General features: G+C 32.7%; 1 protein-coding gene across 1 annotated transcript; it reads right to left on the reverse strand.

Moving 5' to 3' along the window:
• Window positions 1-3,100: 3,100 nt before the first annotated feature.
• On the reverse strand, window positions 3,101-7,594 carry bam (bag of marbles). The gene is made up of 4 exons (XM_073963259.1): window positions 7,500-7,594; window positions 6,801-7,440; window positions 6,351-6,730; window positions 3,101-3,680 (listed from the first exon to the last, which is right to left on the reverse strand). The coding sequence occupies exons 2-4, from the start codon at window positions 7,430-7,432 to the stop codon at window positions 3,241-3,243; spliced, it is 1,452 nt and encodes a 483-aa protein (XP_073819360.1). The 5' UTR covers window positions 7,433-7,440; window positions 7,500-7,594; the 3' UTR covers window positions 3,101-3,240.
• Between the last annotated feature and the right edge of the window lie 10,966 nt (window positions 7,595-18,560).

Below are 18,560 nucleotides of genomic sequence, written 5' to 3' on the forward strand. Positions count from 1 at the left end.
CTATTTAACAAAACCGGTTTAAACCGATTAACCGGTTTTGAAAATTTTTGAAAACCGAAAACCGGTTTTTGAAAAAATTAAAAATTTCGGTTAACCGAAAACCGTTTTGTTTGGAAAAACCGGTTTTTTGGACACCCTAATTAAAGCGCAACAATTTGCGGGAATATCGACAGATAGGGATTTTTTACCATACTAGCCTACGAAAAACATAATATCGCTATAAACAGGAAGGATCCTCGAACAGACCCCTACCCACACAAAAATGTTGAACATTTGTGTGGGTGGTACCCCAAGGATCGGAGAGATAGGGCTCAAATTTGAATATAAATTTAGTTTCGACAATATTTAGAGATCCAAAGTTTAGACCAAATCGGTTGCTACTTCTATAAGATATCGCGTGTACCATTTAAGCGAATATTTTCGAATTTTTGTGGGGGAGGTACCGGAAGGAGTGGACCTATAAGTACCACCTTCGAATTTCATCTAATATTCGAAGAAATATTACGATATCCAAGGTGTGGACGAACGTAGTATTCTGTTGGAGCTCTCCAGTCACTACATATGGCGCCATAGGGGCTTTTTACAATTTTCTGGCTGTTTTCTCAAGAAGTATGCACTTGCCCCTGAAAAACGTTTACTGTCGTAATGGAGGCTGCGAATGCAAGTTGCTTCAACAAAAATCAAAGTGATTCGAGAGCAGGTCTTAAAGTGAATTTATCCAAAAATTTGTGTGGGAGGTACCCGAAGAAGTGGCCAAATATAGTCTATATTCGAACCTAACCTATATCTGGTAGATATATTAGAATGTGTAAAGTATGGACCAAAACGGTGTCTCCCATCAAGAGTTATCGTGCGCACAATTTGTCCGAACATTTTTGAACCTTTGAGGGGGAGGTACCTGAAGGTGTGGACCGATATGGCTTATCTTCGAACTTAAACTAAGGTTGCACAAAATATTACTAAGGCCAAATTTTGGACCGAATCTGCAGATTCTTCCTAGAGTTATGTTGCGCTCCAACCACCTCACACGGTGTCATAGAGATTTTTGCACCTTTCAGGCTATTTTCTCGGGAAGTATGGACATGCCCCTGATGAAACTTGTACCGTCGTATGGGGGGCACTGTATACAAGTTGCTACAACAAAAATCAAAGTGATTCGAGAGGTGGCCCTAAACTGAACTTTTCCGAAATTTTGTGTGGGAGGTACCCGAAGGAGTGGACCGATTGAGTCCATATTGAAACCTTATCTAAGTCTGGTACACATTTTACGATGGGCAAAGTATGGACCAAATCGGTTACTCCCTTCAAGAGTTATCGGGGGTTATCATGAACGGCAGCAATTCCCCGTGAATTTTTTCACTTTCTCCCTTAAGTTGCAACGGCGGAAAGACGAAACTCACGGGGAAATTTCATTCATGATAACCCCCATCGTTTGCACAAATTTTCCGAACATTTTCGAACTTTTGTGGGAAAGGTACCGGAAGGAGTGGACCGATATAACCCATCTTTGAACTTAAACTAATTTTGGACAAAATAGTACGAAAGCCAAATTTTGGACTAAATCGGTTCATCCGTTCGAGAGTTATCGTGCGCACCAGCCAGCCAGACAGACGGACGGACATTGCTAAATCGACTCCAAATTATCTGAAACACATTTCGTCCAAACATACTTTGGGTCTAAAACCATTATTTCGATGAGGCACATTTTGCCCGTATAAAAAAGGTATATACCATCGTTAGCATTAATGCTGAGGGTATAAAAGTGTAATGTTACGACCTTAAAAAAATGTATAAGAAAAGAAATTCTCAACTTTCAGTGGATTTCAATTTTATTTCGTCAAAAACAAACCATTTCATAACATGTACATTGATATAAATAATAATATTAATATATTAAAACGAAGAATTATATAAATGTATGATATAAATTAAAATAATTCAAATAAGTAAAAATTCAGTTGGGAAAGAAGACAATTCAAGCAATTCAAGAAGTCCATTGAATATTTTTTTTTTCAAATTAATTAATTATTGTATAAAATTATGAAATACTTAGATACATATTGAAGATTCGTTTTCAAATATGTGCTGAGGGGATTAGAAAATCTGTGTGCAACCAGTAATAATTATAATAAATGTTTAAAAAGGCCATTTGCAGCCAAAAAAATTAATCAAAAATGTAATTTTAAAACATTTCGTATATTAGTTTATATAAGCTATGCAGTTTTTCTGCAATTTTTGTTATTAAATAGGGCTAATATTTTAACCACAAACTCTCATGCCATTTTGACATTAGAAAAGAATAACAAAAATAGTTTATAATCACGCATTTGTATATCCTTCTCCATTTTAAGAAAAATATCTATGCGGACTCAACAAAAAATCACATATTTAAAATTTATACAAAGGTTTGTAAGTGGAATTGTGAAACAAATTAAACAAAGAATTCAAATAAGACATATAAGAATTAAATTAAAAATACTTATAAACATAGGACAACTGGGTACAATGTTTAAAAAAAACTAATAAACAAATGCAACAGTCAAAACAAAAAGGATGTATAATTATTGCGGTACAAAAAAATTTCCACAAAAATAATTACAGAAAATAATTTTATAAATTATTTTAAATAATAATTGTAAAAAAGTAAGAATTTAAAATGAAAATGTAAGAAAATCTACAAAAAGTAAATTATATAAATACGTTTAAATAATATTTACAAATGATTAAAAATGAATAAAAATAAAAAATAATTTCATAAATTATTTTAAACAAGTATTGTAAAATAGTAAGAATTTAAAATGAAAATGTAAAAAATCTACAAAAAGTAAATTATATAAATACTTTTAAATAATATTTACAAATTATTAAAAATGAATAAAAATAAAAAATAATTACAGAAAAATAATTTCATAAATTATTTTAAACAAATATTGTAAAATAGTAAGAATTTAAAGTAAAAATTTAAAAAAAAAACTACAAAAAGTAAATTATATAAATACGTTTAAATAATATTTACAAATTATTATAAATGAATGCAAATTATACAAAACAAACTTATTTACAATTTTAAAATTAATAAAAAAATAACAAGTCTAAAAATATTATTAATAATTAAAAAACTTGAAACAAGTAAAATTAAAATAACTTAAATCTATATAAAAAACTTAAATCTATATATAAAAACCAAAAAAAGGAGAACGTGTCACATATCCACTTGTATTTTGCAATATAAACTCCTTTTTAACCAATATAAAACACAGGTTGACGAGCATGTGTTGTGGTGGGAGTGCAACATTTGCTTAAACATTCAGCACCAATAGCAGTGGTAGTAGTCACACTATGATTCACACCAACAACTTTTGATAGTTCGGCATTAGTGGAATTATTGGAGGTGGTGATTGTTGTAAAAGAATTTGTTTGAATATCAGAAGAATCAGCGGATACGTTTGCAGAAGATTGTTGTTCACAAAGCTTTAGTATTTCATTGATAACACCAATTTCCGTTTGATTTTCAAATGTGGTATCAGTTGACGACTTAGTTGCTGCTTTCGTATTTTTTGCTCCCATGCCACGTCCATATTTTTTAGCAATATACCAATCACAGGCAACGACACGTAAATTTACTTCACGTATCTGATGATTCATTTCTTCCATTATTTTTTCCAAATGTTCAGCATGCACTATAATGAAAATTACAATGAACTTAAAATGCCCACAACACAGCAATTTTTCGAACAACAGTTTTAGTAGTTTTTGGAGCGAGATAACCAACACTGCCATTGTAAAATAATTACAAAAAGCTGTGCTAATTTTGAAAAACGTTAGGAAAAGTTTCATTAAAAAAATTAAATATTTTGTATAGGCCAAGTGTCTACGATCCCTGCATAGACAAGAGAAATAAATGACACCCCTATAGTACCCAATATTATTACTATCGTTAACCCATACGAATGAAAATAATTGGATAATTGCGGTAACACACCATTATAGAAATGCCAAAGGAGAAAAATTGCCTGATAGGCGCGTGACAGCAGAAAATTTGTTAGTGTGCGGCTTTGTTTCAAACATCTCGAAGTACGGACGACTGTCGCCGAATCAAGCAACCAGAATTTAGATTGGTTATGTTGTGATAGACAGAGGCCTTTGCATCTGTTACTGTTTTAATGTGCAGCAAAGGTGAGATCTGTAACAAAGCGAAAACAGAATGGCGAAAATCTGAAAACGCACCATATAAGAGAATCATACATCTACCCCCTCGCGCAAGAAGCGTATCAGTCAGGATTGTATAGCATTACAGATGCAGTCGCTTACGACACGATCTGAACTTCGTTACCTAGAGAGACACAATGGAGAAATGTGCAAATATCCCAAAATATAATATGAACGACTTTAGGTGCAAAAAAATCCTAATTCAACATCCTGCAGCAATTTCAGACAGTGGTTGGCACATTCTGGCACTACTTCAAGGACTCAAACAGAACAAACCGTGTGATAGGACTTATCGAAAGCCTTTAAGTACTCCACGCTGTTTGAGGACACAGGCAGACTACCCTCCGGCCAAGTTTGAAACGTTGAATAATCAATAATAATAATCACGAAGTCGAATCCCCGTAGAGTAAAACAGAGAGTTTCCCAAGGTGGTGTGTTATCTCCTTGGAATCGGGTACCTTTTCGGATGTCATTTGTTATAAGCTCGATCCTACCACCTCTTTCCGCTCGAGGAATATGAAAAAAATCTGTAACTGAGTCAACGGCACCCTGTTCACCACATGGAGTGTGGAGAAGATGAACAGAGTTGAATGACCTGGTGGATTGTAGTAGAATTCCGACCACTAACTATCCCAACAGTATGTTCACGCAGTTCGCCGATTCCCTAGTTATCTGCGGCGAGCTGAGATAGAGGAACAAAGTCTACAAATTCCTAGCCGGCAGCACTTAAGATTCAGACAAAGAAACCTTATTTACCACATATAACGCAATTGATCGATCTGCGGTAAGCTATTCGTCTATTCGATCCTCAAACATACGTGCAACGCGGTAGAACAGCATTAAAATCCATCATAACGCCGCCCTGAGAACTGCAACAGGATGCCAACTCATGTCATCTGCATGAGAGTCATCCCAATCACCGTATGGTGGATAGAATTTCACCACCCAGACATGTTAGGAGCGATCTTCATGATCTCGAAAGAGAGGTCCAACGATATGAGAGTGAAATCCCTAGATCAGCAATCCTATCAAGCAGGGTTGGATGACAATCACACTGATGCAACTATTTCGCGAATGCGGTCCTGGGAATACAGCCCCCATCTATTGCAGCAAACCAGAGCAGTTTTGGCTAAACGCCCATCTAACTTCCTATAGGGCAAGGATTAATAAGACTGTGAAAAACATCTGCCCATAAGCGGTACAGACCTGCACGACACACACCGCATCTTTTCAACTGATCTATAAAACCTACTCAATTAACTCCAGTAGCTTTGTAGTTACCTGGGGAGAGCTGAATGTTACAGCCGTTACAACAACAGCAACATTCAGTTACAGCAACAACATTCCGTCAAAACAACAACAGAATTCTACTCTACATCTTATACCACGAACAAACACATACTTGTTGAGGAGACGGCCCCTGGCCAAAGATTTCTACGAGTCAATCCGGTGCATAGAACCGGCCGCCCTGGAATTGCTCAACTTATCCACTTCCACTTGTTTGAATAATACACTCCGATAAAACCCATGTTAAGATCAGAAGTGCCATCCAGTATAGGAATTCTGTAACTTTTATCGATTCGAAAGTTGTTAAAATTTCTTTTGTTATTGTAACAACTACAAAACAAACAAATGAAATTGTTGTAAAATAAACAATGAGTAAAGTTGTTAAAAAGTTACAGAATAGGCCCCCAGGACAAACCTACAATGAGTACCTACATGAAGTGTGGAACAAATATGACTCTTACAACTACAAAAAAGAATTGAATTCCCAGCACTAAAAGTACCTTGTGTAAATCAAGACTTATGATGTTGTTGTAGCAACATGAAACCTACGTAAAAGCATAGGTTTGATGCCGGGTTGGGTCAATCCGGTACGTTAGAACCCGCTGCCGTGGGATTGCAAGACTTATGGTCCGTTTCTCTAAAACAATTCGATTCCAATTACTATCAAACTGTTGATATTATGGAATGTTTCTTTAAATTAAAACAAAAATTAATCAAGTATTTTAAATTATCGAAGTAATTATTCAAACAAACTTCGTTTCGAATTGTCTTAAGAGGCTCGGACCATTCAAATACTAAAATTTTCCTTTTTCATATTTTCTAAATCATTCAATTTTTTTTTAAATAGCACTTACCTCTTATATTTTCATTGAGAAATTGACCGCGTTTGTGTTTCAGCTCGATAAACTTATACATTTCAAATTGGGCCAACATTTGGCGAAGTTTGATGACATGCAACTCGCACTCGGCATTTAAATTCTGATCATACATTATATTAGCGGTCATCAAGCGTTTCATGCCATAGAGAAATGTTGCAACTTGAGTTGTGGCATGCTTCACCTGACACTGGACTGACATAGTGCAAGGCAAGACAATTTTTGGTAATGGTGCAAATGTTGGTACATAGACACTTTCATTTGCCAAAGAAGATTCCGCATGTGGTGGCTGTTCTCCCAAAGCAATGTGTAAATCACGAAATAGACTAAACAGCCGTAGTACTGGGTTTGGTTCTTTACTGTAATTGGAAATACACAACGGCAGAATTAAAGAAATTATATTAGAATTAAATATAAATTGACACTTACCCATCCTTAGTAATACCCAATACGGATAGATCTATAACAACGTTTTTATAATCACAAGGTATTGCTGGATTTTTTGTCATTAAACCATGTTTGGAATTTGATTTAGAAAATGATTTTTTGTATGACCCACCAATTGAACTTTGAGAGCTATTTACAGTATCTGTGGCTCCTAGAGATAGGAGAGATGGCGATTGTATTTGTTTAGCTTGTGGTCTCAAATAAGAAGGTGCAGTTCCACCATAATGAATTGCTCTTGCATATGGACTATTAAAATTGGAGGAGTAAGTAGTGTATGGATAAGAACTTGGAACATTGTTATCTGTATGGAATTGATGCTGTTGTTCGTATGTTCTAATGGGATACTGTGTCGTGTTAAGAATAGGACGATACTGATTGGTTGTCATGTATGGAATTTGATAATTGTTCAATGCTTGTGGTGTGGACAAAATGGGAGGGCATCCAACAATATTATTTGGATGTTGACCAGTAATTTGTAGATTTTTTGGTGGACGTGGATAAGCACCACCATAATCTTTCTCATTTGTGACCACCAAATCGTTTAACTCCTTTGAAATTAGTTCCATATTTATTTGCAGAGCATCTTTTTGGACAGAGTTATTATTGGAATACATTTCTTGGTCTGCCAGAAATAGGAATATTTGTAAAGAGTGTTTGAGGAGCAAAACTAATTTTACTTACAATATGCCACCGACTTGTGTTTCTTCCAGAGGACAACGTTAAATTAAAAAGTTCTTCTGACAGTTTATCTCACCGTTTTTCAATTTCAAATGAATTTTTGTGTTTTTGATTTGGCAACTTCAACACACATTAGAGTTGCCAACTTACGTGGTGCAGAATTAGTGGACAAGTATTGTAAAAGTGTTTATTATTACAGACTAATTAAACACAAACACCATGCAACATGTCGAATTGCAGCAAACGTTATATCAATAAATCGTACAATCATATAGCCCGTTTAGACTATACCCTTATACGATGATTAAGGGCATTATCTCGATTTAAGTGCTTAATCCACCCAAATCCACCCTGATTTACCATACAAAATTAAATCAACTCAAAACTTGGATTTGTTTTAAATCAAATGTTAAATCGAAATATTTTGATATACAACACTGCTTTTTGCTCCTAAAAATGCAACTATTGCAGTCGGTACCAATATTGGCAACTATGTTCATATGTCGTTTATTTACTAGGGTTATGACTTTTTGACCTTTTTGTCTCAAAAATGATTTCCTGTAGCGAGAGTGAATGAACTTTTGACTATGAATGCAACAAATAACAACGTTCATTCCATTTAAATATTGAAAAAGGTCCCGCACAAACCACATTCAATTTATGTGATACATAGAATAATATATAATATATGATATAAAATTATATGTATGTAATAATATGACGACAAAATTTATGAAAAAAAGCTATGTCATTCTGGATATGTCGTGTGGCTTTAACGATTGTTTTGAGTTATTTATGTGCTTAAAGTGACTCCAAAATTTTTCAAAAAGCTCATCTATAAAAACTTTAAAAGCTTTTTGTGCATGAGCTTTTTTCTATCGAATCACTTTGTAATTAAGATTTTATCTAATCTTATGCAAAAGCTCATCAAAATATGACACAGGGATATGAGGTTGTAAAAAAGTCATAACCCTATTATTTACATTTTTCAAATAACGGTAAACACAAACAAACAAAAACAAACAGGAGCGGAAAATTAGAAAAAAATATTAAATAAAAATAAAATTAATGTAGCTTTAATTTAATATAAATCGTAAACAACATATTTAATAGCAATTTGTCAGATTATTTTGTGTAGTATTCCATTCCATTTTTAATTTACAAGCAATTCTTTTTGCAAATTCGCGTATGTATACGTAAACAAAGAACAGCTGACAGGCATCTTATATCATTTTAGACTAGTCTAAACAACTAGGATTTGAAAGTTGGATTTAGAAATCGAGTCGATTTAAAATGACTAGTCTAAATGGGCTAATATACCCCGTTTGCATTTAACCGAATTTAATACCCCTTGTGTTTCAAATGTAAATTTCATAGCGCAAACGCCAAATAAATCTTTGAAGAAGTTTAACACGACAAAAGCGCTAAAGGCCAATCAATCGTCGCTTGCTTTGCTTGCTTCCCAAATGTCAAATTATAAAGGAACGCCAAAGCCTCTTAAAGGAGGAAGCAGGCGGATTTGCAAAGAGGCTCTGGCATTCCTTTATAATTTGACATTTGGGGAAGTAAGTAAAGCACGCGACGATTGATTCTGTTCTGGCCTTAATGCAAACGCCATTATACAGTCAAGCCCTAAACACATCCAACTTTTTGGTCTGTTCCTTTACTTTTGAAAGTGGTAAAACCGGCAAAAGTAGCAAAAGTTGTAAACTGCTCCCATACGAATTGTATGGTGTCTGAAGTAAAGGAACGCTTTTCGAGTAAAAAGTTGTAAAACTTGAAGATTCTTGCACGTAAAGGAACAGAGCTTTTGTTTTGAAGTTTTGTGTCGTCCGTCATCGTCGATTTAAGTTGGGCGTTGGTAACACACATAAAACATTTGATAACTCTAAAGCTACTCAGTAGTCACACGCGCAAAATTTGCGACGAAACTTTCCCATTATTTTGGCGTTCATAGATCGAGTTCCCCAGTACAGCATTTTCATAAAATTACTTTATGTTTGGTTTACATTCGGCGTCTTTTCGTGATTTCGAAGGCGTTTCGTGATTTCGCGCGAAATCAAGCAAAAATTATCATGATTTCGCATACAAAAATGAAACCATCTCATTTCGTGATTTCAGCGAAATCAACATCGAAATCACAGTACACATGATATACAACCCTGTTTGTGACTGAAAAAGTACCAAAAGTTGCAACACTTTTCACGTATCACAATAAACAAGGTAGATGGTCAATTGCTGCTACAAAAAATTTTAGAATCAAAATTTTTAAACAATGTGAAAAAATATTAGATTACTTTGTTACAATGCTTTTTTTTATTGCGTTCTCGTACTTTTTTAATGGTAATGTTAGAAAAAAGAGCAAAATGTCTAAAATTGCCCCCCATACAAATTTCTTAAAAAATACGGGAACGAAAAAATGACGGAAATTGCAAAAACTGCAGCAAATCAACGTATCAGATATCGTATTTAGATGATAATGAACATGTTGCTAGTTTCTACTATGCCAAAATTGTATGGCAGAAAACAGGAGAATAGGATGTTATTCGGCGCTATTTTCGTTTAAAGAGAAGTGTAAGTCTTGCTAGACTTCGGAGTACGGGAACGGGTTCTATACACAATTAATACGATATATAGATAGTTTTACGATAATTTTCGAAATAAAGTTGTAAAGTTCTATATTGTCGTATATTTTTGATGACTAATTCAATTTGCAACAACTTGTTTTGAAAATGCATGTTCGATCAGCTGCGCGTATGCATCTACCTTGATCATTGTGATATGTATGAAATCAACAAAAAAATAAGTGTAAACACCGGGATGTATTTCAGGATTTCGTGAAATCCAGTGGATTTTAGAGCGCAAGTGTAAACTTGGCATTAGTATGGAACTCGATCTGTGAACGCCAAAATAATGGGAAAGTTTCGCAGCAAATTTTGCGCGTGTGACTACTGAGCTACACACTGAAACTTTAATACGAAACTTTCCCATTATTTTGGCGTTTATAGATCGAGTTCCATAATAAAGTGATTTTATGAATTTACTGCATTGGGAAACTCGACGTAAGAACGCCAAAATAATGGGAAAGTTTCGTATGAAAGTTTCAGCGTGTGGCTTTAGAGTTACGCAGTCGTCAGCCATATGTTTTATGTAAACAATAACATATGTTCGGCGCTGAACATTTAAGAAATGTAAAAATATAATATAAATCCTCCCTCAAACATTATTATATACTTTTTATTACAAAATGAGAAGCAAATAAAGAAAAAAACAAGAATAACTTTAAAAATGAGTCAAAAAATGTTTACCAATGACAGGACAGTTGACTTCATGTATTGATTGTCAAAATCCCACAACTTACCTGTGTGACGTAGGCGTCCCGACAACTGCAAAAACAGTTGTAAAATTATGAATGAAAACCATCGATTTCCTTTTGTTTTCCGTTCACATATTTTGTTTTTGTTCATGTTCTTTTGTTTTCAACACATTTCAATTATTATCTCACATATTTTCACAAAATATAAAAACAAATGTTAACCCCACTGTCTGTGAAAAACTGATGGACAGCTGGGAGACAGCCGACAAATGTATGACTGTGTTAGTAAATCAGAGTTGTATTTGAAACCAAACTGGCTAGTGTAAATGCCTAGTTAACCAAAAACAAAAAAAAAACGAAGAAAATGAGTACAGAAAATGCAAAAGTGAGATATTTTAGCAAAATAAATAGTGTTTGTTAGGTTGTTTTACATTATGTTGTTTACATTTAGAAGACTAAAAGTAGTATGGAAAATGCGAAACATAAAGAAAACGATATGGATAAAAAGTTGTGTCAGAACATACGAGATTGATGCTCATGGTAGAACAAGAAAAGGTAGCAGCAATACCCAGCTGACTGAACTGGGCTGTAGTGTTAGTGTCAAATTCCATACGACATTTTATATATTCATTTCTATGTTCGATGTATATTATGGATATATATTTTTGGAAGAACAAATTTATTCATCTGGAAAAAAAACTATTTCCCATAAAGACTCCTTCATATCATTGACATCTAATCTCCTCCAGGTTCGAACGACATGCCGCACGCTAAAACTCCGATTATAGAGGCGGTACAATATTTTTTAATATTTGTGGTATTTTGTAAAACTTGAAAAGAATAAAGCCCTAATAAACATGTGTTTTTTTGTTTTCAAAAGCAAACGATTGAAACAGCTTCTCTTTTTTCAATGAATTACCGGCGACCCCAAACATTTTTGCAAGAATTCTAGTTTCTGCGAGAAATTATGCATTTAGTGGAATGATGTGGAAACATTCAAATTGAAAATCTAACGAGCTTTCATTCATGTTTTTCAAAATATTCAATCAAATGTGAAAAAATATTAGTTTTTTTAATTCAAATAATTTATAGACATTTCCTTATTTTGTTTACATATATTTTGACACTAACGTTTACAAACAAAAACAAATTTCTATGTGGTTGTTGTTGAGTTGTATTTGTTGTAGTATTAACTTTACCTGGTTTGTTCTACCATGATTGATGCTGGTGTAATATAGCCTTTAAGAGTCAAAAGGAAGTTCACACCTAGTGACTATATTACACCATATGTTTTTCACGTGTATGACATCAGCTGGTCTGTATATTAGTGTGACTACATACATGTAAAAAAGCATATGGTGTATTGTAGCCATAACATTTTAGTTTACATTTCATTATTTCACTGATATAATTATATCATATATATGAAATATAAAATATAGGTATTTTTTATATTTTTAGGTGAATTAAAATCCAGAAAATATTAGGACTTCAAAAGTTAAAAGAAAGTTAACACCATAGAAAAACGTAATAATTTGTTTATTTCTTTAACATGGTATGGCTTTCATTCGGCATTTGAACTTCTTTTCATCACTTTCGAGTGATTCCCATCATTAAAAGTTTTGTGGGCATTTTTCAATTTTTAGTTTTTTTTATGGTTATATTACGCCAGCATCAATCTCGCATTTTCTGACACTTCCTTTTATCCATACCGCATCACGTGTATGACATCAGCTGGTCTGTATATTAGTGTGACTACATACATGTAAAAAAGCATATGGTGTATTGTAGCCATAACATTTTAGTTTACATTTCATTATTTCACTGATATAATTATATCATATATATGAAATATAAAATATAGGTATTTTTTATATTTTTAGGTGAATTAAAATCCAGAAAATATTAGGACTTCAAAAGTTAAAAGAAAGTTAACACCATAGAAAAACGTAATAATTTGTTTATTTCTTTAACATGGTATGGCTTTCATTCGGCATTTGAACTTCTTTTCATCACTTTCGAGTGATTCCCATCATTAAAAGTTTTGTGGGCATTTTTCAATTTTTAGTTTTTTTTATGGTTATATTACGCCAGCATCAATCTCGCATTTTCTGACACTTCCTTTTATCCATACCGCATTCATTATGTTTTTCATTTTTGAATATACAGACGACGGATTACTCAATTTTGCCGCGGTCAAGTCACTCAAACCCGAAAACTCATGGTTTAATAAGAAAGGTTAGCCAAAGCTCTATGTCAAATTAAATTTTTTCATTCGAGTATGCCTAAAACTTCAAAACAATATAAACAAACTGTGTATGTATGTCTGGTGTTTGGATAATATGCCAAACAATTTTAAAAACAATCGAATTCAATGATTTTTAAAATTGTTTTAGACCATTTGTATTCAAGAAATTGGTGAGATTTGCATTGAAACAATCAGTTTATCATATTCACAACTCGATTATGTGGAGAAAACTTAACTCTTCATTCATTTTTCGCGTTTTTTATAAAATGCTCTAGAATGCATTGTAAACAAACCCACTTGTTGTTTTTATTTTGAAGTTTTAGGAATTCAAGAAAAACAAGGGTTCTATAGATTTTTTTCATTTAAATCTACCTCTTTACTTATACCATGCGAAAACACAAAAAAGTTCGAAGACGATTTTTTGGGGAAAATTTCAATATTTTCTTCGATATTTTTATCTGAGGATATAGTTCCCATCAAAAAGTAAAGGCCTAGACACATAAGAAGCATAGCATTCTTGCTGAAGTTATATCTGATAAAAAACTAAAAACCAAGTTCGACCTAACACAAATATTTCCGAATCACATTTGAATTAGGTCGAACTTTACCAGATATGACTTAAGCAAGATTGCCATGCTTCTTATGTGTCAAGGCCTTAACCCACACTTAGCCCATTAGAAGCCGGCAACCGCGTTCCTATATTTTACTCGCCCAAATTTGTCGTGTAAAAAGTTTTTAAAGATAACGCTTTTCATCGCCATTTGTGATAGCCACATATATTGGCTATTATTCCATTTTTACGTATTTTCTATTTCTGCGTCATAATTTTGATAATTTTGCATTTCTTCAAAGAAAATAAAATGTAAACAAATGTCCGTCCACTATACAGTGTTGGTTAACGTAATTTTTTTTGTTGTCATAAAATTAAAATACGTTCCATGACCCATACGAACAGTAGTACGTTTACACATGCGTATATTAGTATGTTTATATTTAGCCCTATTTACATGTGACTTTGATTAACAAAACTATTTTTTTTAATTGGTATCATGCTAATAGAGGTCGAAGCAAATGTCAAACGTAATGTGATGGTAAATTAATTGCTTTAAAACATAAACAAATTTCCGACAGCTTGATGGAGTTTAAGTTAATGTTGTATCATGTAACTACTTATGGCCTAAAGGTTTTGTTACGATGAAAGAATTAAATTTCTTAATGCTGTGATCTTTACGTAGCCTGTCGAATATATCTTCGTCCGCACAATGACCAAAAATGGAATGTGTTAAATCTATAACAACATTTGTGCCATTAACAAAACCAAACATCAAAATTCATTCACAATAACGCATTTCTGTGAATTGCTTATATACTTTTTATGTGTGATTTTATTCACAATAGTGCATTTTGACAACTAGCGTGTGGTACCTGTATTATCACGCCATGGTCTGCACCATTACAATTTGATAGCAGGTTTACATTGGACATTTGATTTTTGGTTGGTTTGATTTTGATTGGTTGGTTGATGATAGATCTATACTCAATATAGCCCAGCTCATAATATTAATAATAAAGATAGTATTAGCAACATGTTTACACTCTGTTTAACTTTTGGAAATCATATCCATGTGTGAATATAAAGTCATAATAATATTCTGCGGAGTTGTAAATATTTAGAACAAATATTTCAATTCTAAATTATGAAAAAAAGGTAATCGAAAGTGAAACTTATTTATTTCTTTTGATTTATTACCTATAAAGTTAAACGACAGTTCGACTTTGGGCTTCGTCAAATCACTTAAAAATTAGACTTATATATCTCTAGTCAAAAATTAGGTTCCACCAGAGTCGCAATTTGATCGATGATGACAGTATATTCTGAATTCAAAATGTCACCCTGTACGTACACCACGTTTGATCAGCCATTTCCTTCAATCAGTGAACAAGACAAGTCGCAGTAAATTTTCTATCACTATCTCTGAGATTAAGTTGAGGTTAATTTTTGAAACTAAGAGCGACATTAACTTTTTAAAATATTATATACTATCACATTGTGAACGTGGTGCACGAAGAAATTATTTAATAAAGACGATAAAATCGTCATAATTTTCATTATAATTAATTACCAAACATCATCCTGGGTAAGCAATGCTCCTACAATATTCCATGTCATATTTCATGTAAGGTAATTATTTTTTTTATATTTCTCGTTAAGAATATTGTGGTTTCAATCTTATGAACATTATAGTAGGATTGACCACAATATTCCATAAGGTAAACGTAACATCACCATTGAAATTAAATTTGTGGTCCAAAATACGATGTATAGATGGTGATACCAAAATGCCACATGAGACATCTAGTTATCAATACAATTACCAACCACATTACTTTGAGGGAGCTTTCTTATAAAAAAAATCACACATCTTGAACAAGAACCGAACAAAACCAGAAGGAAAAGTTACCAATCTATCATAAAATTTGATACCACAATATGCCGCCAGGGTACAAAGATGAAATGAGTGAGTACAGAAAAGCACGACAACAATATTTATTGTTATAATTATAACACATAAGTTTCCCCCAAAAACGTATTGAAACACAAAGAAAAAGTCATTTATTAAATATACAAAAAAAACTTAAAATTTTTATCTCCAAACCTGCAAGGGAAAGTATCTATTTTACGTAATCAATCATTCCTAGACACGTGGTCTAGTTTTCTTTCACATAACCTTTCAATTTATAGCTCTGTTCCAGAACTAAAAAGTTTTTACAATTTTTACCACTTTTACACATTTTGCGTTCCCGTACACAAAATTTATATGAAAATCGTTTACGACTTTTACAACTTTTACGACTTTTACCACTTTTTAAAGTACGGGAACAGGCCATATACTAAAATTAACTTGCAAAGATATTTGGAAATTCAATTAACTAACTAGAGCATATTTTTAGGCTCAAACGTTTTATTTTTATAAATGGTGTTATATTTACACCAAAAAGATAATCACTGTAATTCATATGTAAAAAAAAAACCTAAATTCTATAGATAATTTGTAAATAAATATAAAAAAATATTGATAGTTTTATAGTTCAATAAGGAAATAGATAAATAACAATAATGAATTGGGTATATAAATAACATAATAACTACAGAAATAACTAAGGTTATAATAATATAAATCGAACTATAAAAATATGAATATGATATTATATTTTTTTCTGTTTAAACCTAAATTAGAATGTCACTAAAAAAAAAATGTGAAATACATGAAACTATATAAATAATTATACATTATACATAAGAAATTGATTATACAATATAAAATATTATCATAAAAAATATATATAAACATTATACTTGATATAATAGTTAGTATTAAATTTGTAATGGATTGCATATAAAATATTTAAAAATGATTAAATATAGAAATTCATATATAAAGTCCTGAAAATTAAATTTAATGTTTAAAAAAATGATTGAGTAAATTCCTAAAATGGTCTGAATAGGCATCGTATAGTTGATTTACATTTATGGGGTATTTCTTATTGATAATTTTGGCGCCAGAAATACCAAGGATGGCTGTAAAGTCATAAGGGGCGGGTAGCCAAATGAGGTAAAATCATCTCAACCTCATCAGATGGAAATCTGTCGTGTAGACATTTTGATCAAAAAAGGCAAGAAGGTTTGTATTTAGATGACATATGTTTTCCATCTTTACTATTGTTTTCTTTTTATTCACAAATTTAAAAATCCGTTAGAGAATTTCATTCAGGTACAAAAAAAATGTTATATGTACAGTCGATGCAGAAACAGAACCTACCCATTCCGGCGAGCTAAGCCGCAGCCAGACCATCTAGTACCTCATCTGCACGAATGACTATTACACATTTTTGTTTAAAGAGAAGTGAACATTTTACTACTTTTCAGTGTACGTAAACGTTCTGTGGTAAAAAATGTTTAAAAGTGGTAAAAATTGTAAAAAAAAACTTTTTAGTTCTAGAATACAACTACTATTTATTTTGCAAAAATGTCTCAATTTTTCATTTTCTGTGCACATTTTCTTCGTATTTTGCCTAACTTGTTTTCTACCGACAATTTATTTACCAACTGCACACGAAAATGCATAAAGGCTATATTACACCAGCATCAATCTCGTATGTTCTGGAACTTCTTCTTATCCATACCGAGTTCTTTATGTTTCGCATTTTCCATACTACTTTTAGTTTTTTCGTACATTTTCGTCTGACATACCCTATAAATGTATACAACATAATGTAAGTCCTTATGGGTACTGTACACGATATGTATTTTACATATGGGTTGTCACTTTGCGTATACATTTTGTATATAAAAATGACAACCCATATGTAAAATACATATCGTGTAAAGTACCCATTAGTCCCAATTTACATTAGGCGAGTTTACTTGCGGCAATTGTCAGTTTGATGGAGAGAAAGGTGAGGTATATGGTAACCCTTTGCCTCTCAACACCCTCTCTCTCCATCAAACTGACAATTGCCGCAAGTAAACTCGCCTAATATAAATTGGGACATACTTACATTAGGCAATTTTCATTGCGGCAATTGTCAGTTTGTCGGTGAGGAGGGTGCTGAGAGGCAAAGGGTTACCATATTCCTCACCTGTCTCTCCTTCAAACTGGCAATTGCCGCAAGGAAAATTGCCTAATATAAATATGGTATTTTGCTAGGTTTACATTTACGAAGTCCACTCCATTTCAACTGTCAATTCCATTGCTTAAACGTCAAATGAAGTCCAATTAGTGGGATTTGTTTTTTATTCTACCTTTGCTTATTTATTTGTATGTTTAAGACTTTATATTAATGGGCTATAACGTCATCTCGTTTATCAATGAAAATTAAGATTATTTATTCCATTTTCGTATCTACGTTTCGTTGGTATTTTCCAACATCTTCAGGGATAAGTATTTTATTGAATATATAATCTTTCGTCAAATTTTACATTTATATTGTCAAGTGAATGTTATTTAATTACACTACAACCAAATTAAAAAATAAATGCAAAAATAATCCGAATAAAAATATAACTTCGTTCCCGTACTTTTTAATAGTAAAACTCACACACAAGTTTTTTGAAATAGTTCGGGAACGGAAAAATGGAAAATACGTCAAAAAACTGGAACAAATGTCAAAGTCGGCGTATGAGCCAATCAGACGCCGGCAACCATGTTACCATGGTAGAATAAAGTATAGGTAGGCCAGGTATGAAAATCACTGAGAAATGCCACCCTGCAGCCATGGCTTAAAACGTCAAATGGCACGGTACAATAATAATGGTAGATGTACCAGCATAGCTATCCCGTATTACAAAAACATATGGAACTTAGAGCTTCACTTTTTATATGCTAAAAGTGCCATATAGTGTAAAAACATTTCTTTAGCTAGGCTCCAGAATATTCCTGTTGGAAAAGTGTTCCAAAAATAGCAAAAGTTCTTCCCAAACTTATGACAGTGAAAAAAT

Source organism: Musca autumnalis, unplaced genomic scaffold, assembly GCF_047663935.1.
Source record: "Musca autumnalis isolate F117 unplaced genomic scaffold, ASM4766393v1 scaffold_1, whole genome shotgun sequence".
Taxonomy (NCBI): Eukaryota; Metazoa; Arthropoda; class Insecta; order Diptera; family Muscidae; genus Musca; species Musca autumnalis.